Consider the following 16,209-nt stretch of genomic DNA (forward strand, 5'->3'; position numbering starts at 1 on the left):
AATATTTTATAATTAAACTCAGGACATGTTTTATATAGATATATATTTTATTTTTAAAGAAAAACTGTACTTGGTTCGTCCAGTCTTGAAATTTAATTTGGATAAAAACAAAAACTCTCCTCAGCAGTCCATTGCCGATTGCTCGCCTCCATTTTTACAACCGAAGAACGTCTCGAGCTGCATGTGACGTCATATCTGAGCATGCGCTGAAAGAACGCATCCGGGATAAATTTAAACAGAAAAAGATCAAATTCAATCTTGCTAATATTTTATAATTAAACTCGGGACATGTTTTATATAGATATATATATATATTCTTTTTAAAGAAAAACTGTACTTGAATAAAATATAGAAGTGTTTAGTTAGATTCTGTTCCACAGATGGCGGTAATGCACACGATAGCTGCTTGCTAACCGCTAATAAACAACAGAAGAAGAACGCACCCTGACAACTTTACGTTTGAGAGGGTACAAGATACCTCAATCGGATTGGGGAAAGGAATATTCCATCCCTCATTCAGATTGGCACTTTTCTTTCGGAATGAGATGTATACAAAGGTTATATTTTTTCCATTTAAGCAAATAAACCGAATACAATTGGAATATTTGGGTCCATGTATACGTGGCTAATGATGGACAATTAGTTATCCAGCTCACGCCCCCGCAACGATGCTTTGCTTGATGGCGTCGCCATGTTTTTTAACCAAACCTGCTCAAAATGTACACACGTTTGCATGTCCATTCCCAAATTCCCAAGTTCCTAAGGAACTGGGAGTTGAACCGCTGCTCCTCTGCATTGAGAGGAGCTGGATGCCTTAGGATGCCTTGTGCATGTCTCCCTGAGGAGGTGTTCAGGGCCTTGAAGGAAGACCCAGTCCGGGCTTCTACCTCTGCGACCTGACTACCAAGAGTACTTCACTGACACAACCAAGCTCGGTACAACTCGGTACGTTCGTATTGGCTAGCAGATGATCAGTGAAACATTTGTAAAAACCTTCATGAAAACACGCACACACAAAAAAAAAAAGCGGACAAGCAGTGTTGATAGCTGATGTCATTGCTGATGATTCTGGCTGAGCTGAGTGTGTTTAGAACAAGCGGCGGCCCAGCAGCGCTTGTATTGTTACACTTGATCCCGCACTGTCCTGACAACACAAAAAGCACACAAGACTACAAAGCCTCGGGGGGGTGGGGGCGGGCACCAAGCGACACATGCTGCCAAGCACCTTGGCTAAATGTTGTTTTCCAAACACCCCACGTTTGGGTTAACACCATCAATCAAGAGTCATTTGTACGAGATATTTACATTCTAGAACAGGGGTGGGCAAAGTACAACCCGCGGGCCACAAGACGCCCGTTTTGTCATTTGGTCGGACCAGCGAGGCGACAGGGTACATGAGATTGGGTCTGTGAAGATGTGATGGGATGAGATTTTAACATAACTTTTAAGAAAAAAATTAAATTAAATTAAATTAAATTAAATTAAATTAAATTAAATTAAATTAAATTAAATTAAATTAAATTAAATTAAATTAAATTAAATTAAATAGGGCTGCACGGCGGTCGAGTGGTTAGCGCGCAGACCTCACAGCTAAGAAACCAGGGTTCAATTCCACCCTCGGCCATCTCTATGTGGAGTTTGCACGTTCTCCCCGTGCATGCGTGGGTTTTCTCCGGGTACTCCGGTTTCCTCCCACATTCCAAAAACATGCTAGTTGCTAATTGGTGACTCCAAATTGTCCATAGGTATGAATGTGAGTGTGAATGGTTGTTTGTCTATATGTGCCCTGTGATTGGCTGGCCACCAGTCCAGGGTGTACCCCGCCTCTCGGCCGAAGACAGCTGGGATAGGCTCCAGCACCACCCGCGACCATTGTGAGGATAAGCGGTTATTATTATATAGACCCACTTCTACTGTGTTACACTCTCCTAGCTCCCCCACCTCCACAAAGAAACTGTAAGACCGACAAAAGGACTCACTCCGTTCATGCCGATGTTCTATGGAACTAACACGACAAAGTGCTGAAGCCAATGCACAGGATGAACTCTCTCCCTGAGTTTGAGACCCCATTCTGAAAGAACCACATTCAACACGCTTTGGAAGACATGCTATCATATCTCTAATATTGACATCCTCATAGTTTTAGCATCACTTTACACATAGACAAAGATGTTTTACTTGATGTCAACTACCGTATTTTCTGGACTATAAGTCGCTCCGGAGTATAAGTTGCACAAAGCCAAAAATGCATATTTAGTTAGAAAAAAACATACATAAGTCGCACTGGAGTATAAGTCACATTTTTTTGCGGGTAATTTATTTGAACTACTTGACCAAAACAGACATTACGTCCTCTTGGAAGGCAAGTTCTAACAATAAAAGAATAGAGAACAGGCTGAATAGGTGTAAGATATGCTAACACAATGCTTATTCAGCTACACAAAAAATAAACATGAACACAAAAGGTGTCCAGTGTTTATGGAACATAAATATATTGTTTTCATTTATAAGTCGCTCTGGAGTAAAAGTCGCAGGAACTGCCAACCTATGAAAAAAAGTGTGACTTATACCGTATTTTCTGGACTATAAGTCGCTCCAGAGTATAAGTCGCACAAGGCCAAAAATGCATAATTAGGTAGAAAAAAACATACATAAGTCGCACTGGAGTATAAGTCGCATTTTTTGTGGGTAATTTATTTTACTTTATTTTACTTTTATTTTACTACTTGACCAAAACATTACATTACGTCCTCTTGGAAGGCAAGTTCTAACAATAAAAGAATAGAGAACAGGCTGAATAGGTGTAAGATATGCTAACACACACGCTTTATTATACTTTATTTTACTTTTATTTTACTACTTGACCAAAACATTACATTACGTCCTCTTGGAACAGCCAACCTATGAAAAAAAGTGTGACTTATAATTTGGAAAATACGGTATATTTTTCAACCAATCTTGCTCAAATCTAACACAAATGTGCTTGTCTGTGCCTTAAAGATGCGTACTAAATTTTGGTGGTGATTCGACTAAAAACTTTAAGGTTACATTGTCAAAAAATAATACACTAACCTGTTAGTGTACAGTATTTACACAAACACGCTCCGGAGTGTAAGTCGCACAAGGCCAAAAATGCATAATTAGGTATAAAAAAACATACATAAGTCGCACTGGAGTATAAGTCGCATTTTTTGTGGGTAATTTATTTTTTACTTTATTTTACTTTTATTTTACTACTTGACCAAAACATTACATTACGTCCTCTTGGAACAGCCAACCTAAGAAAAAAATTGTGACTTATAATTTGGAAAATATGGTATATTTTTCAACCAATCTTGCTGAAATCTTACACAAAAATGTGCCTTAAAGGTGCGTACTAAATTTTGGTGGTGATTCGACTAAATACTCTAAGGTTACATTGTCAAAAAATAATAAAAAAAATAATAGCAAAAGCAAATTTTCACCCGTTTGTGTACATTATTCACACAAACACGTACATACAATGTAACTCTGCAGGTGTATCTCATGTCAAGAAATCAACAAGGAGGTACAGAAATGAAATCAGTCAATCATGTCGCTTTTTCAAGGTCGTATCATATATACTACCAAGTTCAAAAAGGACAAATATCGGCTTTATACTCACTTGCGTTAGGAAGCCTGCACCTTCCTCCACTGCCATGTTCTCTCAGTTTACACTATGTCGCTCTCCCCTTCTCTATGAGGAGGAGTGAAACCCGAGTCCACAGTGGACCAGCCTGCCCACCAACCAACCAACCAACGAACCAAACAACCGACCGGTCACCACTCAATCAGACACTCATCCCAACCTCGTGGGCATCCATCCCACTCAGGCTGCAGTGAGATTGAAAAGAAGCTAACAATAAAAAAAGGTGGCGTGTATATATTTCCATCTGCAGCGTGGTCCTCCACGGCGGAGGAGGATGCTGAGAGGGTCTTCACTGGTGAGTAAACAAAGCACTAAGCGCTCTCCATGCTGCAAAATCCCCACTCGGTCTATTTGTGTCAGTGAGGTTAAATCCCACAGCCTCTTTCCTCATCGCACCTTCTAAAGCGGGGAGGGGGGGGGGTGGACCCGACCGGACTTACCATAACAGCGACGGATTCTCCCTCCTTGTCCGCCTCCTTCCCTTTCTTCCTCACCTTCATTGACTCTGCAGCAGCAGCACGGGAGGAGGTGGAGGAGGAAGGTCTTTGTGGTGCTGATATCCGAGGTTGGTGGAAATAGACGGCGGAGCAAATACTTCAGCTAAAACGGCTACGCTGGGATGTGTCAACCCCACCCACCACCTCCATCTCCAAGCCCCCCCCTTCTCTCCCTCCCTGGTTGGCTTTTATCCCACCCACTATCCCTCTTTTCCCACCCACTCCACTCTCCCTGCCTCCCTCAGCCGGTGCAGCCAGCATGCCAGTCTTTGTCATCCTGCTGATAAGCCCTTTTCTTCCCAACAAAGACCACGTGTGTGTGTGTGTGTGTGTGTGTTTATTCATGCGCTCCATATTTGGAATCTATTCATTTATATTTTATGTATTTCAAATGTTTTTTATATGCAAATTCTTTATTTTTGCAATTATGTTATTCATCTATTTTTTATTTATGTCTTCTTTTTTATGTACTATTTTTTAACATTTATTTTTGTTCCTATTTATTCATTTTTATGAGTTTTTTTTAAATTTACTTACATGTTTATTGATGATTGCTGATTTACTCTCTTATTTATATTTTATATTATATATTATATATATATATTATTTTTTATGTACTATTTTTTAACATTTATTTTTGTTCCTATTTATTCATTTTTATGAGTTTTAAAAAATGTACTTACATATATTTATTGATGATTGCTGATTTACTCTCTTATTATTTATATTTTATATATTATATATATATTATTATTTATATTTATTATTTTAACACTTTTTTCCTTTCCTATTTAATTATTTTTCTAATTACAGTATTTTGATTTCACTATTATTCCTTTCTTTATTTTATTTTTATCTATTTTGTAATATATGTACTTTTTAACATTTTATTCACTCTATTTTAAATGTGTTTATTTGCTGATTTTTTATTTATTTAAATGTATTTCATATGCCATTTCCTTATTATTGTGATTATATAATTAATCTTTCATTCATTATTTACTTACTTATATTTTTTAAACATTTATTTTCTTCCTATTTATTATTTTTTTTTTTACTAATTATTTAAATTTATTTGTAATAAATAAATGTATTTATTTGTAATTATTACAATTATTTTCTATCTCGGCATTTATTAATTTAATTTTTTCATCTCTGTTTAGATATGTTTGAATAAATTGCATTTATGTATTATTAAGTTATTGTATTAAATGATATGGATTATTATTTATGATATGCAACTGTATTGTGATTGAGCTATTTTTTTTCTTAAGTCACAATTTAATTTTCTAAATTATTATTTTTTTTTTTTAGCACTATTGTTTAAATTTTTACAAACATTCATCATGTTGAATTTGGCCAAAATTTTGCAATAATCCTGACTATTTTTATTATCAAGTAAAAAAAAATCAAAACCCAACAACACAACCACCAGCAGACACTGTCATGGGGTGCCTGTCGTGTGTCCCCATTCAACCCCCCCCCCCCAAAAAAAAAACAGTCAATGGGGACACTTTAACTGGGGATTAGGAGGGCTCTTACTTTGGTATTAGGGACACCCCCACTGTCCTCCCACCGCCAGGCCGAGTGGGAGGGAGGGATGATCCAGTGATGCTCATAACTCTGCAAGGATGATAACAGCTGATAACACGCATGTAGCCACACACACACACACACACACACACACACACACACACGCACGCACACACACACGCACACACACATTATACGCTGACCTTTAGATAAAGTATTTAAACAAAAGGTGGTGCTGATCAGTATCGACTTGCGAGGAAATAATAATATGGTGGAAAATGAGGCGTAGCTAATATATCGCTTTTAAAAGCTACTATTGCACCTTGTGGGCCAATGGATTCGATCCAGGAAGAAGGTGCCCACCCCCCCACACAGCCCAGGAGCCATTTGTGGTACTATATTGTGTTATTTAGCTATATAAACATGAAAGAAAAAAGGTTAGACTCCCGTATTTTTCATTAATTTATTCATTTTCTACCGCTTATCCTCACAAAAGTCGCAGGGGGTGCTGGAGCCTATCCCAGCTGTCTTCGGGCGAGAGGCGGTGTACACCCTGGACTGGTGGCCAGCCAATCACAGGGCACATATAGACAAACAACCATTCACACTCACATTCATACCTATGGACAATTTGGAGTTGCTAATTAACCTAGCATGTTTTTGGAATGTACGGGGAGAACATACAAACTCCACACAGAGATGGACGAGAGTGAGATTGAACTCGGGTCTCCTAGCTGTGAGGTCTGCGCGCTAACCCCTAGACCACCGTGCGGCCCTCCCGTATTTTATCAGAAAAAAATGTTTGTTTCTACTTTTTTCCGTTCTTTAGTCATCAGCAGTGGAACATAGGTAAGTTTCAGGAAAATATCAGTTCCAAACTAAAAAAAAGAGGGCACATAGACAAACAACCATTCACACTCACATTCATACCTATGGACAATTTGGAGTGGCTAATTAACCTAGCATGTTTTTGGAATGTGGGAGGAAACCGGAGTACCCGGAGAAAACCCACGCATGCACGGGGAGAACATGCAAACTCCATATAAAGATGGCCGAGGGTGGGATTGAACTCGGGTCTCATAGCTGTGAGGTCTGCGCGCTAACCACTCGAACACCGTGCAGCCCTCCCGTATTTTACCGTTCTTTAGTCATCAGCAGTGAAACATAGGTAAGTTTCAGGAAAATATCAGTTCCCAACTAAAATTTTTTATATATATTTTTTTGCTTTTCTGACAAGTCCAACATATAAGCAACTATACCACATAAGTGACATCCATTGGTGCGCATCCGCATCATCACCTCTTCTGCCTTCATTCTTTTCAAATGTTAAGTGGTTAGCTTATTTTTACACTAGCATGATGGTGAAGTATGTTCAAATGTGACATTAAACGGTGTCTTCACTGTATGAATGCTGCTTCCAATGAAAGAAATTTGCTTCGGAACGGTCCACTTTTTGGCGTAAAAGCGGAGGACGGATGTTGGGGACCCAATAAAAGTCAACTAAAGCCAGACTTAACTGGTGACGAGACACAAACGACAGAGTCTATGCGCCATCAAGTGGACTTTATACCACAGATCCAAGATCTGCCATGGGAGTGGAAACTAGCCTGGGTATAGCTACGTATGTAACAACTGTATCACACACACACACACACACACACAGAAAGAGAGGGTGATTGTTCCAGGAGAATGACGCCACTTGCATCACGGGTACATTTCAGCGCCCTTAGTCAGCGCTAGTGTGAGACATTTGGAAGGAGCGTGAGACACGGAAGGAGCGGCGAGCTGACAGAGGGAGCGACAGATGCTCCCGACGACCAGAGAAGGAGGAGGAGGAGGAAAAGGAGGAGGAGTAGACTTCAACGTACGATTGGTGGATGGCAACCAGGATCGTTCACCATAACGCCGCAGTGAGCAGCCTTGCTTGGGAAGGAGGACAGGGGGGGGAAAAAAAAAAAGCAGGGTTGCCATGGAGACCAGGAGGCTACAGCAGAAGAGGACGACTTATGGGAAAATGGTTTGTTTTCTCTCACTGTGCTCTTTTTATTTCACCAAGCACGTTTTCATCACAACAATTGTTGTATTTTTGGGCCATTTACAGACAAATAAAAGTTAAATATTATTAGATATTAAATCAAAAATTGTACATTATGTATCATTGTTATACTCTATTTCATAAAAAATAATATACAAACCTCATCACAGATTAATATAAATTTTTAGTTAGTCATTTCCATTATGTATATTGCTTCTATTATGTTTTGTATTATTAATAATATATTTCATTGAAAATATGCAAACATAATCACCTAAAAAACAAAATGCAAATGTTAAATATGTATAAAACCAATTATTCAAATTATTTATTATTGTTAAATTGAAAATATAATAGAAATTTGCATATTTTTGAAAATATGCAATAGAAAATATGCGATTTTAAAATTAGAATTAATAAAATTAATATTAAAATACATTTTAATATTAATTTAAACAGTTCTATCATGTATTATTGATATATTTCATTGAAAATATGCAAACCTAATCACCTAAAAAACAAAATGCAAATGTTAAATATGTATAAAACCAATTATTCTAATTATTTATTATTGTTAAATTGAAAATATAACAATAGAAATTTGAATTTTTTAAAAAAAAAAATGCAATTGAAAAATATGCGATTTTAAAATTAAAATTAATAAAGTTAATATTAAAATCTGTTATATATTAATTTAAACAGTTCTATCATGTATTATTGATATATTTCATTGAAAATATGCAAACATAATCACCTAAAAAGTGACATAAAATGTGCAATAATTGCAAAAATAATGTGTAAACCTAATCACCAAAAAATAAAATACATATATAACTACAGCACCGGAAAATTACAAATTGTATGATAATTACAAACGTCATTATATGAAAGTATTATTAATGCTATTGAAAATAATAAGCAACAGTATAACAAAAACTTATATGATATAAATGTATGATGCATTGGTAAAAAAAATATGTAGACTGAATCAACTAAAAACAATAAAAAAATCTACATTATATAAATGTATTATTAATAATGTTATATTTAATAAACAAAAATAATGCACAAACATAGTCACCATAAAATAATGTGCATATTATTTAATTGTGTATTACTAACAATGTTATATATTTTTTTAAATAATATGCAAACCAAGTAACTAAGATGCCAAATATTTGTTCCTCCTGGCCTAAATTCCACCTCCGGCATTCAATCAGATAAAGAAATATTCCTCGGAATCAGCGTTTTGGCTGCAGGATTCTCCCAAGCTGGTCCCGACCTGCCTATAAATCCAAAGCCTACGAGTGTCTGGTCTATGCTAATCCGCCGTCTCTCTTCTTTGCACACGTTCAATGACACAAAAGAGCATGTCGGCCATCTCGGAGGAGCCGTAAAACATCTAAGCTCTTTGGCTATTCTGCATAAACACACACCAGGTGATTTACAGCTGTGGGGACGCACGGTGCTTGCTCAAGGGCACGGCTTCCCTCCTGTGTCACCCGGGACGTGAAACCATTGGGGAGGGAGAGGAGAAGGAGGAAGAGAGGATGAGAGGATATTCCTGCAGGGGTAACCTGGAAGGGCAAACACATCATGTTCCGGGACGCTGGCCAGCCTCAGATTTGAATTCGTCTGTTCCGGGGTCAAAATTGTCCCCGTTATGAGACCCAACCTTCTTTTGGATCTTTTTTGGATTTTCAAACTGCCACACGAGTGTAAAAAAGTAAACCACACATGAAATGGTCTACACTTCTCGTAGCTAGCAAGTAGCAGCTTCCACTCCACTATGTACTTTTCGCCCGTTGTAATTGTTTAGTTGGTTTTTCTTGGTTTTTTCCCCACACATATCACATACCACACATATTTTTTCTAGTTGGGAACTGATATTTCCCTGAAACCTACCTATGTTTTACTGTTGATTACTAAAGAACAAAAGATTACTAAAGATGAAACATGAGAGTCTAATCTTTCCATGTTCGTATCGCCATAAAACACAATATCCAGTCTGCCTTTTTTAGTTGGGAACTGCTGTTTGCCTGAAACTTACCTATGTTCTACTGCTGATTACTAAAGAACGGGAAAAAGGTAAAAAAACAAAACTTTTTTCTGATGAAAGATGGGAGTCTAATCTTTCCATGTTCATATCGACATAGAACACAATATCCGGTGTGCCTTTTCTAGTTGGGAACTGATATTTCCCTGAAACTTACCTATGTTCTACTGCTGATTACTAAAGAACGGAAACAGGTCGAAACAAAGTTTTTTTTCCTGATGAAAGATGGGAGTCTAATCTTTCTATGTTCGTATCGCCATAGAACACAATATCCGGTGTGCCTTTTCTAGTTGGGAACTGATATTTCCCTGAAACCTACCTATGTTCTACTGCTGATTACTAAAGAACGGAAACAGGTCGAAACAAAGTTTTTTTTCCTGATGAAAGATGGGAGTCTAATCTTTCTATGTTCGTATCGCCATAGAACACAATATCCGGTGTGCCTTTTCTAGTTGGGAACTGATATTTCCCTGAAACCTACCTATGTTCTACTGCTTATTACTAAAGAACAGAAAAAGGTCGAAATAAAACTTTTTTTCTAATGAAAGACGGAAGTCTAATCTTTCCATAAAACACAATATCCGGTCTGCCTTTTTTAGTTGGGAACTGCTGTTTGCCTGAAACTTACCTATGTTTTTCTGCTTATTACTAAAGAACGGAAAAAGGTCGAAACAAATCTTTTTTTTTTCTGATGAAAGACAGGAGTCTAATCTTTCCATATTCATACTGCCATAGAACACAATATCCGATGTGCCTTAAAAGATCAAAATTAGCCAAAATGGTCCAAAATGTCCGACACTGAAGGGGTTGTCTTTAAAAAAAAACAACTGGAATTGAAAGAGTTCATTATCATACCAGCTTATGATCCTAAATCCTATAAGAGTGAATCCCAATAATGAACCAAGGGGGCTTAATTATGCAATACCAGCCTGCGTGACCAGCCAGGACCAAGGACAGAAGTGCTGAAGCAAATGGTCTGCTTGGCTCCTTTCCAGCAGACTAGTCAGCTGGAAAGGTGAAAGCACCTTGTGATCAATACTTGTCCTGCCAAAAAGTCACATGTAAAAAAAGAAAAAAATGTCCGTAGAATATCAGAGAGGAGTAAAGTAGTGGGGATTAAGAAGACGGGTGAGAAAAAAAAAAAAGCAAAGATGAACAAAGTAGGAAGGAGATAAATGACCTCAGGGACAAATGGTGAGTTTGGAAGGAGGCCAGAGATGGAGATGAGTTATAGCTGGCATCGAGTCAAAGTCATGCTGGTCCTCGGCTCTACAATGACATCCTGTTCAGCAGTCAAATACTGGACTCTGCTGGTCACTCCGGACAACGCAGGACACTCTGCAATGTGTGTCGCCATCTTTGGCTGCTATAATGGGAACTACCATTGATATAGTTCATCTTTAAACAGCTAAAATAAGGCATAAGGCTAAAAACAACCAAAATTATAACAAAATTTTGGAAAATTATAAAACAATCATAAAAAATTATAAAATAATAAAATAAATTATTTAAAAAATATATATTAGGAAAGCAGGAAGTGAATGTTGTATAGTCATATCACCTCGTACTTCGGTACGTGACAAAAATAAAATAAAAAATAAAAAAATAAATAAAATAAAAATAAAGTAAAATTAATAAAATAAATTACAACAAAAAAAAACAAAACTCAAATTATATTAGGAAAGTAGGAAGTGAACAAATGTAACAGTTACTGATTGTAAAAGTACCAGATTAATAACGACTTATATAGTTTAAAAAAAAAAAATTGAAAAATTATAAAACTATTATAAAAAATTATAAAATAATACAATAAATTATTTTTTTAAATTATATTAGGAAAGCAGGAAGTGAATGTTGTATGGTCATATCACAAACTTTGGTATGTGACAAAAATAAAATTAAAAATTAAAAAATAAATAAAATTAAAATAAAGTAAAATTGATCAAATAAATTACAACAAAAAAAAACAAGACTTAAATTATATTAGGAAAGTAGGAAGTGAACAAATGTAACAGTTACTGATTGTAAAAGTACCAGACTAATAACGACTTATATAGTTTAAAAAAAAATTAAAAATTATAACAAATTTTTGAAAAATTATAAAACAATTACAAAAAATTATAAAATAATAAAATAAATTATTTTATTTAATTATATTAGGAAAGCAGGAAGTGAATGTTGTACGGTCATATCACCTCGTACTTGGGTATGTGACAAAAATAAAATTAAAAATAAAAAAATAAATACAATAAAAATAAAGTAAAATTGATAAAATAAATTACAACAAAAAAACAAAACTTAAATTATATTAGGAAAGCAGGAAGTGAACAAATGTAACAGCTGTCTTCGGGCGAGAGGCGGGGTACACCCTGGACTGGTGGCCAGCCAATCGGAGTACTACAGCCACATTGTAAGAATAATAATGTCACATTTTGACAATCAAGTCATAAATTAAATATTTTATTTTATTTTCGATGAGCGCATGAGTGATGCTACAAGTGTTCTAGATACACAAACAAAAATAGCAACCATGGCAAGAAGCATGAGCGATTTTAGCTGATCTTTGGCAGGTACGGCACACCAGACCGGAGCCATCTGGACCCCCCGCCGTCGTACATGCAAACACTCATGAGTCACATCATCGGTGGAGCTAACGCGCTGTAAACATGTTGAAACGCATGAAGGTATCGAATATGATATGACGTGTCAAATAGCGGCGGCGAATGACAATTTATGGCTGTGGGCGGCACTTTTACTTTAAGAGTCGTATGGTACTAAAATCTTTGACTGACATCATTGTGAACCCCTCCCGTCCCTTTCCCGCGTGAGGGCGTGTCGGCTGACCCTCCGTGACCCCGGCGTGTCCAACCATGCATCAATCACACGTCGTCCTAGCCGGGAAAGTCAAACCATGACCAAGTATGGTGTCGTTTCGTCTTAGTATCAAAAGCTGTAATTGGTCAATTCAGCAAGTGTGCACACACGCGCTCCTAACGGCTGAAGTGGACATTTCAACCCCTTGCCGTCCGGAGCGGAGGCTCCTCCCAAAAGTTAAAAGTCCACCATGAGTGTCACAACATGGCTGACGTGCAGTGACAGCCACCTTGTCAGCAGCGACGCCACCAACAACGCAGTCAAACTCCGGTGTCTCCATGCATCATATCTCGTGATTCGTGCTGACTGCCGACAAAAACTGTGCAATGAAGGCAAAAAATCTGGACATTTTACCGGCGCTAAAAGTTCTCTGTTACGCAAAAGTGACTCTTTAATAATGTTCTAAATGTACTGCAAAAAAGGCCAGTAAGGATAATTCATAATGCTGCCTACATAGAACATACTAACTCCTTATTTCTAAAATAAGAAATAAATAAGAAATAAATAATTCTTCTACTTATGATAAAAAACAAAAAATAAAAAATATTAGGAAAGCAGGTAGTGAACAAATGTAACAGTTACTGATTGTAAAAGTACCAGATGGAGGGGTAGGATTTAATAAGCTTTGCTTCTTCCTACTCCTTTTGGACATGTGGAACTGTGAACTGATTATGTGATGCATTCAATTGTAATCTGATGCATGTTCAAATGAAATTAAACCATTACCATTACCATTACCATTACCATTACCATTACCATTACCATTCTATAAGCAACGGGTGTCCATAGAGCCACATTATGAGCACCAAACTAAAAAAAAATCATCATCTCCCTCTTTTGTTTGTGGCTTTCCATGACAACATGAAGGAAAAACATCCTTCTACTTGGGTATGATACCACCTCTGAATAAAAACAAACAATCAGGCTTCACTACACATCCTAAAATAAATCTATGCCCAATATCCATCCGTCAGCTACAGACATTTTGTCTTTTCATTCATTCATTTTCTACCGCTTTCCCACAGGAGGGTCCCAGCTGTCTTCGGGCGAGAGTTGGGGTACACCCTGGACCGGTGGCCAGCCAATCACAGGGCACATATAGACAAACAACCATTCACACTCACATTCATACCTATGGACAATTTGGAGTCGCTAATTAACCTAGCATGTTTTTGGAATGTGGGAGGAAACCGGAGTACCCGGAGAAAACCCACGCATGCACGGGGAGAACATGCAAACTCCACGCAGAGATGGCAGAGAGTGGAATTGAACCCTGGTCTCCTAGATGTGAGGTGTACGCGCTAACCACTTGATCACCGTGCAGCCGCCTGTAGACCAATGCTTTTCAAATAGTGGAGCAGCCACTCTCGGTGGCACGGGGGGAAAGGGGGAAAGCCTTCATAATGTAGACCTACCAACATGTACACATTTCTAGTACTCAACATGCAGTGTGACTCTTGAAATTGCTTGTAGGTTCTCCATTTTGTTGCATTTTAATGGTTTCAGTTTCAAGTTGAGTCTGTACAGTACAGATACACGAATAAAAAACAAATATTTCACACACTTCAAAAATAAGTAGTACTCCCAAGCTAACCTATGCTAACGCTAAGGACGCCAGTGTTACCTAGCATACCCTTTAATACCGCCAAATGTGAAATATGAAGCAGTGACTTGTTGGGACCAGCAACTAATCATCTGGCAAGAGCATCGAGCTTGGAGCTGAGCTACGATAGCGTCAACACGTGCTAGCGATCCTCCATGACTTGCTTAGCCTCGGGCGTGGTAAACATAGCGTGTACGGGCAAAGGCTCTGGTATAGCAACTATTAAACCAAGGCTAACCTCTAATGCTCGTATGCAAACACTCACTTGTCAACTCGTTGTTTATCTTTTCTGTCACTGTGGATTTATGAAAGTGATGATTATTATGCAGGAAATCATAAGAAAAAATATCTCATCAGGCCGTTATTTGAGTCAAGATATTTAAAAAAAAATGAAAATAAATATTTTTAATTCAAAACAGTGATTTCCTCACAATAAAAAAATATCAAAAAAATATGTAAAAATCTAAAAAAAACCCAGGTCTATTGTACTTAACATATTTTATTTTTATATAATTATATTATTACATTATTATTAATAATAGCAATCATACTGTCATAATATATATTCAGTATAATAGCCCTTAATTTTATTGAGATTTTACAATGTTTTTATTGTGAGGAAATCACTTTTTTAAATTAAAAATATTTATTTTTCAGTTGTATTTAAAATATCTTGTCCCAGCTATGGCTTATTATTATTATTATTATTAGTAGTAGTAGTAGTAGTATTACTGCATTTTGTATTATAAATTATACAATAATAATGATAATTATTATACAATATTAATGTTATTATTATTTTTATTATTATTATTACTTCATTTTGTATTATAAATTATACAATAATAATTTTATTGAGATTTTACAATGTTTTTATTGTGAGACAATCACTTTTTTAAATTAAAAATATTCATTTTTCAGTTAGGTTTAAAATATCTTGGCCCAGCTATGGCTTATTATTATTATTATTATTATTACTTCATTTTGTATTATAAATTATACAATAAAAATAATGATAATAAGCCATAGCTGGGCCAAGACATTTTAAATTTAATTTAATTTAAAAAGGTGATTGTCTCACAATAAAAAACATTGTAAAATCCCAATAAAATTATAATTAAATAATTATAAATAATTTAAATTTCAGAATGTAATTTAAACTTTTTTTTACAATGAGTATGAAAATATTGATTGATTGATATTTGCCAAAATTATACAGCGCAAAATATACAACACATAATGATGGTGATGGGATAGATTGAATAATGAAGAAATTAAAGGAGAAAAAACATAAAAAAAAATATATATATATATATATATAAACAGCAATAAATGGAGCCAAACCATCAGAATGCGGATCTACATATTTTCTTCCTTGGTGCTCCCACACATACGAAGCATCCATGTCATAAAAAAAGAATATCAATCCCACCTTGCAGCTACAATCAACCTTTTCTCCATCAGCTGCCATTATGGCTGCCATTATGCTGCAGCCAGCCTGCATGCTTTTTAAGGACGCACAACAACAACAACAACGAGGTAGCGGATGAAAAATCACATTATTTCACACAGACTTGTACTTCTTGCAATACTGCACAGAAAATACCAAAGCTGGGCTGGAAGTGAAAATACAACCAAATAATAATAATAATAATAATAATAATAATAATAATGAGACTGTACTGTAATAAAGAGTACCTGTTCATGGTCAATTACCTTATTTAAGGCCTCCATAAGCTGGACTCAATGAGGGAATTATGATGCATGATTTCATACAAAAAAAATGATATTCTTGCGCACCAAACATTCAAGCTAGGGCTTGTTGAGTTAGCATCTATGTTTGGAATTTGATTAGCGAGCCAAGAGGTGGAAGATGATGCATATTTGTTTCATCTAAACATGAATCTGGGCGTCCTTCTGTTCCCAAGGGGGAGGGGTGGGTGG

The 16,209-nt window shown here is 36.4% G+C and overlaps 1 protein-coding gene across 42 annotated transcripts in view; it reads right to left on the reverse strand.

The window, feature by feature from the left end:
* The window catches only part of LOC131108045 (ankyrin-3-like), a 144,761-nt gene that overhangs the window by 79,010 nt on the left and 49,542 nt on the right, over positions 1–16,209 (reverse strand). The window contains exon 1 of one of the 42 annotated variants that reach the window (XM_058058752.1): positions 4,108–4,291. The exons of 40 other annotated variants lie outside the window; for them this stretch is intronic. In XM_058058752.1, the coding sequence (XP_057914735.1) occupies positions 4,108–4,167 (60 nt within the window). In that variant the 5' untranslated portion in view covers positions 4,168–4,291. Of the gene's footprint in view, positions 1–3,643; positions 4,061–4,107; positions 4,292–16,209 lie in introns of those variants that run through there. One more of the 42 variants, XM_058058760.1, reaches the window with a different exon arrangement.

This window comes from Doryrhamphus excisus, chromosome 20, assembly GCF_030265055.1.
Source record: "Doryrhamphus excisus isolate RoL2022-K1 chromosome 20, RoL_Dexc_1.0, whole genome shotgun sequence".
NCBI lineage: Eukaryota > Metazoa > Chordata > Actinopteri > Syngnathiformes > Syngnathidae > Doryrhamphus > Doryrhamphus excisus.